Source organism: Chiloscyllium plagiosum, chromosome 4 (assembly GCF_004010195.1).
Source record: "Chiloscyllium plagiosum isolate BGI_BamShark_2017 chromosome 4, ASM401019v2, whole genome shotgun sequence".
Lineage (NCBI taxonomy): Eukaryota > Metazoa > Chordata > Chondrichthyes > Orectolobiformes > Hemiscylliidae > Chiloscyllium > Chiloscyllium plagiosum.
The window spans coordinates 84125477-84142877 of record NC_057713.1 but is presented as its reverse complement, the minus strand read 5'-3'; the positions used below and the strand labels follow the sequence as shown (position 1 = coordinate 84142877).

At 39.5% G+C, this 17401-nt stretch overlaps 1 protein-coding gene across 2 annotated transcripts in view; it reads left to right on the top strand.

Moving 5' to 3' along the window:
- The window catches only part of tmem65 (transmembrane protein 65), an 88428-nt gene that overhangs the window by 59273 nt on the left and 11754 nt on the right, over positions 1–17401 (top strand). For both annotated transcript variants that reach the window (XM_043688531.1, XM_043688532.1), the window contains 2 exons: positions 876–918; positions 6645–6750. In XM_043688531.1, coding sequence (XP_043544466.1) covers positions 876–918; positions 6645–6750 — 149 coding nt within the window. The remainder of the gene's footprint in view (positions 1–875; positions 919–6644; positions 6751–17401) is intronic.

Here is a 17401-nt window from a genome sequence, read left to right as displayed (position 1 = left end):
CCTACCCTCCCCACCCTCCCCTCTTCCCTACCCTCCTCTCTTCCCTCCCTTTTATGTTGAACACTTGACAGTATTTTCAGTCACACGGAGTCACCAAACTAATTATATCGAGCATAAAAACTGTAATGAAGAAAATAAGGATTGAAAAAAGGCCCCAAATTCGGATTAATTCCATTCTGAAGGTTTAAAAGAAGTTGATGAGAAGATTTTAACTGCCCTAAACCGAGTCCAGCCTCCACTCCAGGCACACAGTGCCTGGTAACAATGAGCCATCCGACATTCACTGTTTTGAAGTATCAGACCGCATCTGTTTGTGTCCAAGAGTGACTGTCCTCCGGGTGTTTTTAATGTCGTGACAAAGACCACTTCATTTCCTGATCTTGAATCGTGTTGAATACAGCAATTGATGAGCTCGAACCATGTCTATCACAACTGGGCGAGTCTGCACTACGGGCTCCCACGTGTTCGCAAATCCATTAAAGAAATCACAGGTTCAATTCCCAATGTGTGCCGAGTTTACTAATCACGGCAGGCAGTGGTAAAGATCCTAAAATTACTCTCATCATTTTGGGATTATTGAGGGAAGAAGTCAGCCGGAGTCTGTTGTAATTGCTTTCCAATGAGTCCTGCTGTGTACTATGTACGTGTTTGACTCTCGGGGGAGAGTGGAATTGACGATGTTCGCCTCAAATGTCCCTCGGGCAACTCACATAATCAAGAATCTCCTCTCTAAATTAACTGTACTTCAGCATTGTGCCTTCAGCAGAGGGAAATAAATAAAGTTGTGCCGTCTAATTATTTATGAAACAGACCCAGTTTGTTGACCTTCTGTCTATAATTTGACTAATTCTATCCTTTCTTTATAAACAAAACAGCTGCAGCGCTCGGCAACCTTGTGTCTGACGTAGCTGGCCTGGGGTAAGTATAACTTATGAATTTGAATAATTATAAACCCGAGGACTTTAGATTAAGTTTTTGTCCTATTCCTAGCATTTCCCCAATTTCTTACAAGCGAGCGGTTCCTTGTTGGGCACTGTATTCAGCTGAAGGATGTTATGTTTTTAATGAGCAGTATAAAACTAACATTGCTGTTGAACTGTATAACTTCTGACAAATACTTACGGCCATAGTTTTACTTTATCAGCTTCTATCAACTTTAACTGTTCAATTTAGATTTTGGTAACAAAGACAGAAGGTGCTGGAGAAGCTCAGGCAGCATCTGTGCAGAGAAATCAGAGTTAATGTTTCAGGTCCCGTGACCCTTCCTCAGAACTGACGGTAGCTAGGAAAGTGTCAGTTTAAATGCAGAAGTTAGGGTCGGAAGAGGAGGTGAGGAGTACATGATAGGTGGGGATGAATTCCATGGGGAGAGAAGAACAGTTGGACAGACAAAGGAGTTGGACAGACAATCTGCCAGGGAGGGTGAACAGTTATTAATATAGACTGTTAGTGACTATCAACAGGTAGTGAGTAATGGCAGACTATGCAATAACAAGTCCTGTTGTGGGAGGTACGCACATACAAGGCCATGACACACTACGTATTGTTAGCCACTAACAGTCTCCATTAACATCTATTCCCTACCCCTGACAGAATGTTATCTACCCCTTTGTCTGTCTAACTGTTCTCTCTCTTGGAGCTCTAGCCACACCTGTCATTTACTACTTGCCCCCCTCCTCCTACTCTATCTTCTGCATGTAAAACAACATTTTCCTAGCTAGCATCAGTCTGAGGATGGGTCACTGGACTGAAAGCTTAACTCTGATTTCTCTGCTCAGGTGCTGCCAGACGTGAGCTTCTCAAGCAACTTCTGGTTTTGCTTCTGATTTACAGCAACCACAGTTCGTTCAGTTTTTATTTAGATTTTGGTAAATTCATTCTTTGATCGACATATTTTTGCTGTGCCAATTATTTCTGTATTTTGGCTCAGAAAATTGATGGGCAGTGAAGAAACAACTAGGTGCATTAGATAAAAACTGTAGGTCCTGACAGTATTCTGGCTAGAGTTTTTGGAAAAAATGTATTTACAGGATGAGGGTGTTGCTGGCTAGGCCAGCATTTATTACCTACCCCTGGTGTCCTAAAGGAGGTGATGGTGAGCTCTGTTCTTGAACCTGTTGGTGCAGGGATACCCAAAATGCTGTTAGGAAGGAAGCTCCAAGATTTTGACATGAAACACCCCATGTCAGGACCATTTGTGTCCTGGAGAGAAACTTATAAGTTATGGTGTTCCAGATATCTCGTACCCTTGCCCTTCTGGTGGGAGAGGTTGTAGTTTGGAACGTCCTTTCAAACAGGCCTTGGTGTGTTACGCAGTGCATCGCATAGATGGTACGCACTGCAATGAAGAAAATGAACGTGGAAAGTAGTGGATGTGGTATTAGTCAAGTGGGATGCTTTTTTTATGGATGGTGTTAAGCTGCTTTAACTTTTTTAAGTTGCTTCCATCCAGGCAAGTGGGGTGTATTCAATCATGCTCATAATCAGTGCCTTGTAAATGATGAACAGGCTTTGGGAAGTCAGAAACTTGCCACTTACCTAGCCTCTGATCTGCTCTTGTAGCTGTAGTTTTTAAATATGTAGCCTAGTTTGGTTTATGGTCAATGGTAGCCTTCAGAATTTTGATAGTTCAGTGTTAATAATGCCATTGAATGGTACATGCCAGTTCTATGTCATGTGATGGTTAGATTCTGTCTTATTAGAGATGGTGATTACTTGGCGCTTTGGTAACAAGCATGTTACTTTACACTTGTCAGCCCAAACTTGGAATTGCTGCATTTGGACATGGACTGCCATAGTACCTGAGAACAGAGTATAAGAACTAGGAGTCGGCAATTTAGCCCCTCAAGCCTGCTCCGTCATATGATCATGACTGATCTCATCTTGACCTAAACTCCACTTTCCTCTCTGCTCACCATAAGCTTTCAGCCCATTACTAATTAAAAATTACTAATTAAAAATAGGTCTATTGCCTCCTTTAAACTACTCAATATCCTGGTGTCCACTGTGCTCTGGAGTAGTGAATTCAACTGTTTCAGACCCTTTGAGCGAAGTAATTTAGAGTCATAGAGATGTACAGCATGGAAACCGACCCTTCGGTCCAATCCATCCATGCCGACAAGATATTCCAACCCAAATTTCTCCTCAATTTTGTTTTAAATCTGCTATCCCTCAGCCAAAGAGTATCCTTACCCTAAAACTCTTCTTTCTATCCCTCGTTCTAGATTGATCCACACAACTTCACTTTTTTTTCAATCCCCATCAGCATCTTGTAAGCCTCCATTAGACTTCCTCTCATTCATCTAAGCTCCAGTGAGAAGTCATGAATGGTGCTGAATATTGTGTAATCATCAGCAATCATCCGCAATTCTGACCTGATTCAGATGGAGGAAAGGCCAGTGAAGAAGTAGCTCAGCATGTTTTGACCAGGACACCAGTTGTCCTCTAGAATGAGCAGTGTCCCAGCCAAACTGCTCCAGTACAGCTGCAAGATTTATATCTACTTGACAGTGGAAAATTGCTCTGATCTATTCTAGCCATGAAAGTTGGACAAATGTAGCCTAATCTAGCCTTTTATTGTCTTTTTTAAAGTGTGGGGTTTCATTAGGACCACCAGCTCTGGACTTCATTACAACCTTGGCAAACGTGGGTAAGGATTTATTTGAAGAATGGTGGTATGCTGGTCATATCATTGCACAAGCAATCCAGAGACCTAAGATAATGCTCTGGAGACTTGGGTAAGGATGTCACCAGTGCAACTGATGAAGTTTAATATAATCTGGAATATAAAGTTTATCCCTGTGATTTTGACCATGAAACTATCATCAATTGTTGTAAACTAACTTCCTTCAGGGAAGGAAATGGTGTCCTAACATGATCTGGCCTACATGTGACTCCAGACCCACAGCAACATGGTTGGCTGTGCAATTGCCATGGCAAGTCACTCAGTTCAAAAACAATTGTGACAAGCAACAAATACCGACCTTGCCAGTGACACCTGCATCCCTGAATGAATAATGAACATTTCAGATGAGATGAGGATTACTGCCCTTGATATCTGTGCAGCATTTGACCAAAAGAGATATCAACAGCCTTAGCAAAACTGAAGTCAATGGTATTAGGGAAAAGCTCCACAGTTTGTAGTCATACCTTGCTCAAAGGAAGATGCTTTTGGATGTTGGAGGTTCATGCAGGACGTGACAGGATTTCCCTGAGGTAAACATGATATCAGAATGGAGCTCTTCACTGATAATTCCAGTACTCAGTCCCATTCACAATTTCTCACCTACCTAAGCAATCCACATGCAACAAGACCTGGTGGAGGCTTGACTTGATCGTTGGCAAGTAACCATCGCCACTGAATTCTCCATCAACTTCCTGAGGGTCATCATTGACCAGAAATGAATTGGCTCATCTGTGTAAATATTTCAGCCACAACAGGTGGTCAGAACCTGGAAGTTCTGCAAATAACTTGCTTCTTGACTACTCAAAGCCTGTCTGCCCACTACAAGGCACAAGTGAGGAATGTGATGGAATGCTGTCCATTTGCTGGATGCGTGCACCTCCAAACCGAAAGGCTGGTAATCTTTGAGGCGAAGGCAGCTTGTGTGATATTATTTCCACCGTCTGTTGTTAATAGAAAAAAGTCATTGCTGGCAGTAATCAAGTTTGAAAACATCTGTAGTAAGAGAAACCGTTAATATTTTAAGTCGTAAGTGACTCTAATTTAGAAGGAACCTTTTGAATATTCACTCCTTTCATCACTAGCATGACATAGAACTGGCATGTACCATCTGCACGGTGTGTTATAGCAGTTTGCCCATGCTGCTGCTTCATCACCTTCTAGACCTGTATCCTCTGCCACTGAGATGTGTAAGGGCAGCAAATGTATAGGAACATTACTAAGAACATGTTCCACTCACTCTCTCACACTATCCTGATTTGGAGCAACTGTACATTGTTGGGTCTAAAGTCCTGGAACTCTACAATTGTATTGTGGGTGCACTGACACTGCACAGATTATAGTGGATCAAGAAGGCAGCTCACGAACACTTTCTTGAAGAGAATTAAGGATGTGAGCCATCAGTGCTATATTTTCCAGCTGTACCAACATCCCTTGAATATTTTAAAAAATTATATTCTCAGTTATCTATGCTCTTAAGGACAAGAAATATGCTTGAGGTACTTTCTCTGTACAACTGTGTTTTACAAAGGTAGTCTCTGTTGGACAGATATCTAAGAGCATTGACTGATTTGTGTACAAGATATATGCTAACTTATTCTTAAATGGAAATTTTGCAATCTATTAACCCATTCCACATTATATACAGATTGTTAGGCAAAGAATTAGTTTTAAAAAAAGCAATTGGAGTCATTGGATATTGTGTACTTTTCACCCCTTGGACTAATGAATATCATCTTTGGGTGGAGAGCCATCAGTTTCAGTGTCTGTTAGACAGTGGATAAACTGTTTTTGGAATGTTGGATATTTTGTACGAGGTCTTTGGATTTGTTGAGACTGTAATGCATTAGCATATTTCATAGATCTTACACAAATGAAAAATTAATCAACATTTTTGTCCTGCTCTATTCTGATTAAAGCAATTTAATTATTGAATGAAAACAATTTTGAAGAGCGTTTATTAGAATTTTAATGTGATGGGTCACATCAGTTTAGAGCAATGTTTTGACCCCTTGAATGAGGTCTTCACTTGCCTGTTATTGGAAATACACATTCCTTTGTGCTGTATTATGTATCTTGTGCCTATATCATGCTGGCGCAAAAACAAATTGCTGGAAAAGCTCAGCAGGCCTCACATCTGTGGAAAGAATTCAGAATTAATGTTTTGGGTTGAGTGATCCTTCAGTGCAGTCTGTTGGATAAATTTTTCCCCAAGAGAATTTAAGATTTCAGAGGAAGGGAATGCTGGGTACGAGCTAGGGAAGAAATCTGCAAACTATCCACTAATTTACATGCTGATTAGGTCCCTCAGGAATCGCTCATGTTTTCGAAAAAAAGATAAAACTGCCTTCTGTTTTCACTGTTTACTTATTCATTTCACAGAATAATTTAGATTATGTAAAAGTCTTTCTCACTTTTCAAACTTATAATTTTTTTGCTTTGCAACCCTATTTACCAACTGTTGTGGTGTGCGAGAAATAGACGATGACTGTGAACTGAATTGAAGCTTGCAAATGCATTAAATTCAGACAGACAGTTGGACTAAACATTAGTTGAGATGGAAAGCAATACATTTTTGTGATGTTAGTTCAATACCAACTTGTCTGTGTTAAAGTCTGTCCCAATCAGATTGGTTGGAGTGAACATTCTTTTGAACTTGGACGTATTTGTAACATTCCTCCCATTTTGGAATATTATACAGTACACCATTTTTTAAAAAAAGGCTATAAAACTACCCTGCTGTCAGGGGCACAGCAGTTTTTTTTATTCGCTTATGGGACATGGGCATTGCTGGCTGGCCAGCATTTATTGCCCATCCCTATACATACACCTGCATACATGAGCCTACTTTAAAGAGGTCTGGGAGTGAACTGCCTGTTGCATTCCCTCTCTAGGAATATGTGATTATGACTTAATATGTGATTAATCTAATGAAGCTTAATACTATTTTTGACTGCTTCAGACTTGCAGGGTATGTGGAGGCTCTTGCATCAAGACTGGGTCTACCAAGTCCTGATCTAAACCCAAAACAGGCTGATATGTGGCAAACACGACTTAGCTCGCAGCTGGTGAGTGCTTAAATTTTCAGCTACTCCTAAGCTATATTCCCTTTCTCTTTTCCATATTTCCTGATTACAAATATCTCAGCAGCCTGCCTTGTATGTTGGAAAATATTATATCTGAAGCCAAGCAAACTCCTGTCCGTTCTCATCAATTTACAGGCTCATCTTACAGGCTCCATGCTGCAGCTTACACAAAGCAGTTTGGTTAAGCTGCCTGCCATGAAAATTAGTTATGTTGGAATGAATTAGATTTTACTAAATGACTTTGGAGCTGGTAAAATTAATTAACAGGTTCCCATTGAACCTGTTAATCATCTGTATTGCATAATGAGTAACCCTTCTTTGGAAAAATAGGGGAAACTAGCACAGTTAACCTTCATGTTTAAATTATTTAAACTTCTCTGATCAGGTGTTTATCATCTTTTCATCCAAAGGCAAAAAAAAAGAGACACTAAGTGTCATGCCATTAGTGTCATGGTAGAATCTGAGTGCTCACAAGCTATCTTCATGTTTGTCTGGATGTGAAAGTCAGCTGAGAGATCGATAGGAACAGGAAAAGATGAATCAATCTCTTGAGCCTGTTCCATCATTCAATAAAATCATGGCTGTCTGTATCTCCAATCAATCTACCCTCCCTTATTTCATAACAGTTTAAAATTTGAATTGATCTCACCTCAACAGCTTTTTCTGGGCAGAGGAAGTTCCAGACTTCCATTATCCCCTTGTATGAAAAAATGCTTCCTGTCATCACCCTGCATGTACTCATTATAATTTCGAGGTTCTGCTCTTGACTGCTGCCAGAGGAAATAGTTTCCAGCTATTAACTTGATCAAATGTTGAACCACCTTAAACGTTTCAATGAGATCTTCCTTTAAGTTTCTACCCAAACATTTTCTATGGGTGCACTGTACAAATTATCATCCTGAGTAACTCGTTTTACTCTGGTGGGTACAGGCAGATCCAATCAAAGACTGTTGTGACCCTTTCTTACAAAGGTAGGCCAGTCTTCAGTTGTTAGTTTGTCTAGACTGCCTCGGACCTTAAGTAATACAAGAGTGTACATCAAGCACGGAAATTTTCATGAATGTTGGCGGATACATCATTATCCAGTGACAATAATATGGCTGCTGGAAGGGCTATATTTATACCTGGGTCTGATTTGTTTTTCTCTTGTTTTGTTATGAAGATTATGTGACGAATTGTAATCGTACCCGCATGGTGTTTCTATTTTGGCAAAATGTGGCCATATTTTGAACTGGTGGAGACTGCTCGAGAACGTGATATCTTTGGATCTCTGATTTGTATTTGACTACTGTGATATGATAGGCCAATGGCATTCTAATATTTGTCTTCAGTATAAGATGCAGTCTTTGAGGACAGATTTGTGTTAAATAAGGCTGGACTCAGTTTTCTCTTAAGCATCAAACTTCAGTTGGGTTTCTTTTAAGGTGCTGAAGTGTTGCTGGTGATATCATGAGAACCATTCTATAAGATCATTTCATATATTGTTCCAGGTAGCCACTATTCTGCTTTTAACATCTTCAACAGATGATGTTGTGGAAGAGACGAGGGAAAGAATGCAAATGAATTAGTTCAGAATTGGAAATCTATTTTGTAAAGGTCGAGGAGAAAAATGGGGAGGTTATTGAATGAATGTGACAACCCTCAATAGTGGGAGAAAACCAACTCCCTTTTTTAAGATGCTTAACTGTCCAACTTACCAGACACCGGGAAGGATTCTAAATGAAAAACTTCAGTCCCTTTTTTAATCCACATTGTACTTGGGGGATTTATGTGCAGAAGATGAATTTGTTGTGTGGATCATGGGTGTAAAGGTGAGAGGGACTCCTGCTTTGTTAGAAAATGGCCATTAAGCAGAAGGAAATCGGTCAGAGTCCCCTATTTTTTGACTGTTGTCTAGCTACATCTGGACTATGTCTGCTAGAAATCTGGAGTCAGAAAACAGAGTCATGGTTACTATACTCTGTCACACCAGCAAATATCCTGTTGAGACCCTAACTCTACTGTCCCAGTACAAGTGACAGCTTTGAGACGAACAACTGGAAAAGTGAACTTCTGTTTGCAAAGAGATTCAGGTATCAACTAAAAGGCCAAAATTAAATAAAGGACCATTATCACACTCCTCACCCAAATACCTTTCTTTAAATCCTGGATTACGTCATCTAGACTGCCTCGTTCTTTGTTCTTTTCCTTTACCCCTTGTCCTGATAATATAGCTTCCATGAAATGGTCTGCTTGCTATAGTAGCATAGTGCTATGGTCGCATTGAAGCTCTCATGTACTGTTGGCATTGCTGAACTTGGCTGAAGTCTAGATCACAGTTGAAATGTTCCTCATTCCACAAGGATATGTTGGCAGAACATTAAGATATTTACTGACAAAGTAACGCAGTTATTATTTGTGGATTGACAGGGGCTGAATTCTCTTGAAGAAGACAAAGTTCAAAATAGATTTGGATTAGCATACCATCTCTTGAAATTTTATGAATCATGAAGTTGTTTCAGTTTTAAGGTTTTGTTTTGTGACATTTCATTATAGTATACCATCTAAATATTTATTTTCAGGGAAAGGTTAGATCCTTCTGAGGAGCTGATTTTTCTGATTTGCTGATTAAGCTATGCTGTGCACGTTAGACAATTTTCTGAACATGACTCATTTATTCCACCCTGACTTGCCAAAAAAATTCAGTGAGCCATTTTGGATGACCATCTTGACACCAGTGCCTGAGGATGGACAGATTTCAGGATGTGTGATTATATGCTCAATGATCTTTGTTGTGTTGGGTTTTTACTTTTTTTTAAAAAAAATCCTAGTGAGCTAATCCAGTTTTTAAACCTGCTCAAAGCAGAGTTTGAATCAATTTAGACTTCAGAATTTTTCAAGGAATTAGCATAACTTTAAGATGAATTTAAGGTAACATAAATTGGTATGTAAATGATAGCAAGAAAAGATGCATAGGTTTATCCAGCTTACATCCCCCCCGCCCACCCCCCCCCCCCCCCATGCTATTGCAATGTATTGTGTATTACAAATCACTCCACACTCACCCAGACTCATTGTAATCTCCTGGGGGAGCTAACTAATCAAATAAATGAAAACAAAGGCTAATTGGAAAGGGTAGCAATAACTGGAAAATTGACCTTTGAACCAACTGGGGCAGCCATCCAACATTAGACTAGGAGACCACCCTAGCCCTGATTAGTGTTATCATTGCAAGAAACCTCCCTTTTCCATGAGATGGTCTCTGCCTCAGCCTGAGATGGGTTCAGTTCTCGTGAATCAGTGTTCATCACATAATCAAACAGGTTCCAGATGTGCATTGTTCTGTGAAAAAAGCCATAGTTTCCCCCTTTGCACAAATTGTAAGAGCAATTCCTGCTCCTTGGCTAACTTGGTCAGTTCGTTAAATTGGTCTATGCAGTGACAATATAGTGTCGTCATTATCATTTAAACTGAAATTAAACCATTCCTAATTCTTTGCTTGTGTAATTGCAGTAATCCCGCTCCTGTAGCTAATTTTGATAATTAAACTGGAGAGTTACACTCATGGCTCTTCTATATCCAACATTGTATGCAATGAAGACCAGGCTTAAAAGGTGTTTTGTTTTTGGTGAGGGTAACATTTCCTTCAGTGGCTGTAATTTTAATTTAAAATACTTTGAAACTCCAAGAACCCTTGTACTACAAGTAAATCAATGAACGTAGCATGGAGTCAGTGATGGAATTTGCACCTCTTTTTATAATTAAGTATGATGTATCGGTGGAGATGATACTTAATGTGCACGTGTGTTTGAAAGGATTTAGGTTCTCGAGAACTTTACTGATCCCTTCCAGGAAATTGGACAATTTTGTGTTGTGAGGATTCCACTCTTTAATTTCAGTTTTAATTTTGGATGGCTTTTTAGCTTTCTCCTTTTAATATTATGTTCCTATGAATTGGAGGCAGCATATCTTTGAATTGTGAAACTGTTTTATTGCAGGCATCATTAATTTCAGCAGGTAGTTTTTCATGTCAGAAAGAAAAGAATCTGGTTACCACAACATCTAATGTAAATGGGCCATGTCAATTCTTTGTGGATAGCTGACTAGGCTCTAGGGTCTAGAATTGCTTCCCTTAAACCCCTCTGCATTGTTACATTCTTTACCTCCTTTAAGTTTCTCCCTATATCCTACCAGTTGTCTGAAAATCTTTTCATAAGGTTGTGTAAAATTTTGTTTGAATACATTCCTGTTAAAACCCCTAGGGTATTTTAGTACAATAAAGGGACTGTATGAATTTAAGTGATAAGAGTACCTCACAAGTCAGGCTTTTTATTTCCCTTGCACACACCTTGAAGCATTTTTTAAGGTTGCCTAATTCAGTTGAATAATTTTGTCCAGTACAAATGTAATTCAATTTTAAGATTGCCTGAACTTGCACTCAGAACTTGTCCGTCTAGATGGCGTGAAATGTTAAATTTCTCATTTGCATTCAACCTTCATTCCAACCCAAGACTCGGAAGTTTTGGATGACTAAAAGCATGACAGTTGCCTTTAACTATCATCGTCTGACAAATGACCCTAACCCCTTAAAAAGCCTGAATTGGCATTTAAACAAGGTATTACCATGTCATTTATATTTAATCTGCTTGAACAAATAAATTACTGGCTTAAAAAACTACATTATTTACATATTTGGCAAAAGTGCATTTTGTTTGTTTGTCTCCTGTGTTTGAAGTAATTCAGGATGGTATGAGCCACAGCAGCAGGAAGTCTTGATTCAGAGGAGGAATTTGTGTGGGTTTAAATTATAACTGGGAATAGGATTTGGGTAATGTGAAGTATGGCTGGCATTGAAAACTTGATAATCAGCCAAGCTGCAATTGGAACCAGAGGGTATTAACAGCAGAGGGTGGCCTCACGGATCAGTCTGACTTCAGTGTGATTGAAGATTCTGTGTTCAAGTCCAGCTGCAATTGCTTAGGCTGCAAGCGTTTGACAATAAAGATCTAAAGGGATGATCCACATTCTGTGGTTAACTAAATAAGGAAAGCATCAAACTTCAGGGAAAAGCATACACCTGCACAAAAGTGAATGGCAGATCATGTAATTGGTGAGAATATGAAGAACTGCAGAAAATGACCAAAGGTTCAATTGGGGAAAGAAATTGGAGTACGGGAGGAATACAGCTAGGAATTTTGAAAAAGATAGCCAGAGTTTTTGCATGCATTTTTAAAAAAGCAGTAGGGTATTGGTCCTTTCGAAAGTGAGAATGGAGAATATTAATAAAGATACAAAGAGCACTCCAGTACTTGCTGTAAATTATGAGGTAGAAAGGAGCTAAAATGATGAAGAAAGTGGACCAATAAATTATGGAGCTGTGGGTTGATTGTCTTTGGATTCCAGGAAGACTACATCCTAGGCTCAAAGACTTTTCTACTGAGAGAATTGTGACATTGGTGTTAAATTTACAGAATTATCTAAATTCAGGATATGTTCAATCAGTTTGGAGAATAATAAATCTAATCCTTCTATTGAAGAAGGAAGGGTGACAGAGAACAGGGAACAGGTTGATTAGCTTAGCTTGATGTCTGTTGTGAGGAACATTTAGTCAAGGTCATTTAAGAGATTATAACTTTGTACACACAAAAATTCAGAAGAGTCAGCATGGTTTCATCAGTGGGAAATCATGTTGAGTTTAATTAGACCTTTTTTTTGGTTGAAGGAGTAAACTTTTGAAGTTTACAAGATTCTTTGGAGGTATGACTTCCAGGGGAGTCTAGGACCAGAGGGTGCAATCTCAGAATCAGGGGTCACCAAATTCAGACAGATGAGCAGGAATTTCCTCTCAGGGTAGTGAATCTGCACAATGTTTTACCACAGAGGACTATAGAGCTGGATCATTAAGTATATTCAAGGCTTGATAGACTTTAAATAAGTAAGGGAAGTGAGGGTTAATGGGATTAGGCAGGAAGGTGTAATTGAGGATTGTCAACCATGATCTCATTGAATGGTGAAACAACAGTCTCAATAAACTGAAAGGCCTACTTTTTCTTCTGTGTTTTATGGTCTTAGAGTAAAGTACTGTGGATAGAAAGGAGCCTGGAAGCATATGTGAATTTCCAGAAAACACTTGAAAAGGTGCCACACCAAAGATTATTATGGTAAATAAAAGCTCATGGTGGGGTGCGGATGTAACATATTAGCATGGATAAAAGGTTGGCTGGCTGAAGTACGGTATGTAGAAATGGATTTTATTTCCTGGTGTAGGATGTCATAAGTGGGCTTTAACAATTTACATCAATTACTTAGTTTAGGGGAACAAAAACATGAGAGAGAAATTTGTTAACAATATATAGAAAAGTATGTTGTGAAGAGAAATAGGTTGAGTTTTGGGGCAAAACTCTGGCAGATGAAATCTAATGTGGGAAAATGTGAAGTTGTTCTCAGGCAGGAAAAATGGTAAAGCAGAAGAATGATTGATTGTAAATTCAGAGGTGCAGAGAGAGTTTAGGTGTGCAGGAGTTAAACGTTGTTCATATGTAGGTGCAGCATGTAATTGAGAAAGTTAATGGGATGCTAAACTTTAAGAGGAATTGAACATAAAAGTAAGGATTTTATGCTTCAGTTATATAGAACATGAGAAATTGAGTTAGATTTTATTGTCATGTGCACTGTAGTTCAGGGATACAAGATTACACTGAAAAGTGTATAAAGTCACCATTCCTGGCACCATCTTAGGCATAAAGGTACCGAGGTACAGATTCTTATGTACAAAGTAGAAAAAGAGGAAAAAAAGTTCCAAGTTCAACATTACAGTCCTTCTCACAGGCCTCGCAATCCTCAGAAGGGCTTGGTCTCCTTCGTGCTGGGCACTTATATCTCTCTCCCCATGCTGGCTAGATCTCCCTGCCTTTGATGGTGCTGCAGATGCTGGGAGACCTCGGGTTGTGTATTCACGCCACCATCTCGGGCTGCCTGCTCACGCCATATCTTGAATGCAGTGCGTAGTTGTGGTCTCCATAATTAAGGAAGGATAAACACTCATTGGAAATAATTCAGAGAAGGTTGCCTAGATTGATACAAGAAAGAAGTGTATGGTTGTATGTGGATACATTTGTCAGGCTGGACTGGGCTTGTTTGCACTGGAGTTTAGAAGAATGAAAGATGACTTTGTTGAAGTGTATAAAATCCTGAAGGGTCTTGACCAAGTGACTGTAGAGAGAATGTTTTCTCTTATGTGTCAGTCCAGAACCAGGGAACACAGTTTTGAAATTTGAGGTTGTCCTTTCAGGACAGGTGAGGAGAATTTTTTTTTTTCTGAATGTAGTGCAACTTTAGGTGATGGAAGCAAAGAGGTTTAAAGTTAGTGGCACCTTGATTCTTGTTGGGCAAGTGGATTAAAAACTTTCTGGGGTAAATGGGAATGTGGGATACAAAATCCAAACAAATCAGCCATGATCTTCCTGAATACTGGAGCAGGCTTGAGGGGCAGAATGGTCTACTTTTACACCTTTTTCAAATGTTTGAGCAGGCTAATTGGGCTGAATGGCAGCCTTCAGTTCCTTTTTCTTCATAACCTTCTTTATTTATTAATGATTTGGACAAAGTTATAGACAGAAGTTTGTAGATGATATCAAGATAGGAGACCTAATAAGTTGTACTGAACAGATGGCAGGTAGTTATAAAAGGAACATATATAGTTTGAGTGGGCAGTAACATGACAGATGGAATTCATGTGTGCGGTCATCAGCTTTGAATCCAAAAAAGAGATATTGGAATACTTACCAAAAAGCAAGAGGCTAAGCACTTCAGAAGAGGAAATAAACACAAATTATTCAAATTTTCTGTGCACTCTCACAAAATAAACAACAAGCAAAGCAGATGGATGTTGGCTTTTATTTCAAGAGATCAAAGGGAGGAAATTGTTCTTCAGTTGGACAGAGCTCTGATTAAACTCCATCTGGAATCTTGCTTTGGTTTTAGACACCATTCCTCAGCATCAAATTGATCTCCAGAGGCTCTTCCTCACTACATGTAACATCCTCTTCACTTGCAAGTTGCTAAACATAGTTGTGCACACGTGTGAATTTGACAATATCCGTATTGTACAAAGAAATACGATAAGCCTCAAAAACTATCTTACAGGGACTGAACTCGCATTATCACTGACATCAGAGTATGTTGTGGCAAACTGACTTGGTCTTCTACATCTGAGAAAAGCTACAGTACAAGTTAAAAAGTTGTGAAATCAAGTTCCAAAAACCTTGACTTGTATTCATTTAGCTGAGAATATTGAGATATTTAAGATAAATAAGGTAGTATACTTGATGTAGTCTATATGGATTTTAGCAAAAGCCAGTTCAGTTGGATTTGTTGGATCCAGCTTCAAGTGGGAATTGAGGCCAGTTTGTTATCAGTTTCTAGACTTCCAGTTGACACCTGTGGTTGGTATTTACTACTTGTCCCAGTTGTAGTCAGTTGAAAGAGCAGTAGAGCATTTTCACTCACTAATTGCTCAGAATGTCATTCATGGGCATCAGCATGATGTGTACCGTACTCAGTTGTGGGAGAAACATCAATGAAAAAATGCAGCCAGCTTGCTCACTGCAAATTTCAAACGTTATGTGAAAAAGCAGAAAGATGAAATTTAGAGAAAAATAACATATAAAGCATAGATTTGCTCTGAAATGAGACATTACTTATATTTAGACGTTTCTCTGGATTTCGAAGTTAATGTTTCAGGATGGTGTGCCTATTTCAAAACCTTAACTCTACCTTCCCTCAGTTTCTTCTCCTCATCCCCCTGCATCTCTTCACCCCAGGCTCCCCTCTCTCTCGGTTTTCTGGTGAAAAACCATCATTGACTCAATCTTAACTCTGCTTTGTTTTGTTTCTCTAATCTTCAGTTAACTTGATTCTCTTTAAACACCTTAATATTTTCAGCTTAATGTTGTCAGACCTGCTAAGTATTTTGAGCAATTTTTGTTTTAATTATAAAGATGATGCAGGCTGAGAGTCGGCTCCTCACAGAAACAAGGTTCCACATAGGCACCCAGCTGGAAATTAAAGAGCATGTGTTCCAAGACAAGTTCGTGTGCTGGATCTAAAATTAGCTCAGCAACAGGAAGCAAAATATTGTCATGGATGAGTGTTTGTGCCCGGAAGGTTATTTGCACTGGAGTTCTACAGGAGCTTAGTGGCTCTCTGTCCCTAGATGGTCATAGTGTCTAGTAAAGAATTTAACGTGACTGTAGGGGTATGATGAAGAAATTCAGAAATGATTGATGTGGTTTGTGATGAATAAATCTATAGACTGGAAGACTAACATTGAAAAAAAACCTCAAAAGACCTGATCAGGTGCACTCTAGAACTCAGGGAAGCTAGGGGAGTTATTGCTGGGCCCTTTGCTGAGATATTTGTATCATCGATAGTCACAGGTGAGGTGCCAGAAGACTGGAGGTTGACTAATGTGGTGTCCTTACTTAAGAAAGGTGGTAAAGAAAAGCCAGGGAACTATAGACCGGTGAGCCTGACCTCAGTGGTGGGCAAGTTGTTGGAGGGAATCCTGAGGGACAGGATTTATATGTTTGGAAAGGCAAGGACTGGCTAGGGATAGTAAACATGGCTTTGTGCGTGGGAAATCATGTTTCACTAACGATTGAATTTTCTGAAGAAGTAACAATGAAGATTGATGAGGGCAGAGCGGTGGACGTGATCTATATGAATTTCAGTAAGGCATTCGACAAGGTTCCCCATGGGAGACTGGTTAGCAAGGTTAGATCTCATGGAATACAGGGAGAACTAGCCATTTGGATACAGAACTGGCTCAAAGGTAGAAGACAGAGGGTGGTGGTTGAAGGGTTGTTTTTCAGATTGGAGGCCTGTGATCACTGGTGGACCCACCAGTATCTGTGCTGGGTCCACTACTTTTCGTCATTTGTATAAATGATTTGGATATGAACATAGGTGTTATAGTTAGTAATTTTACAGATGACATCAAAATTGGAGGTGTAGTGGACAGTGAAAACAGTTACCTAAGATTACGAGAGGATCTTGATCAGTTGGGCCAATGGGCTCAGGAGTGACGGATGGAGTTTCATTTAGATAAATGAGGTGCTACATTTTGGAAAAACCAATCAGAGCAGGACTTATACACTTAATAGTAAGGTCTTAGGGAGTGTTGCTGAACAAAAAGACTTTGGAGTGCAGGTTCATAGCTCCTTGAAAGTAGAATCACAGGTAGATAGGATAGTGAAGAAGGCGTTTGGTATGCTTTCCTTTATTGGTCAGAATATTGACTACAAGAGTTGGAAGGTCATGTTGCAGCTGTACAGGACATTGGTTAGGCCATTTTTGGAATATTGTGTGCAATTCTGGTCTCCTTCCAATCAGAAGGATGTTGTGAAACTTGAAAGGGTTCAGAAAAGATTTACAAGAATGTTGCCAGGGTTGGAGGATTTGAGCTATAGGGAGAGGCTGAATAGGCTAGTGCTGTTTTCCCTGGAGCATTGGAGGCTGAGAGGTGACCTTTAAAGAGGTTTATAAAGTCATGAGGGGCATGGATAGGATAAATAGACCAAGTCTTTTCTCTGGGGTGGGAGAGTCCAGAACTAGAGGGTATAGGTTTAGGGTGAGAGGGGAAAGATATAAAAGA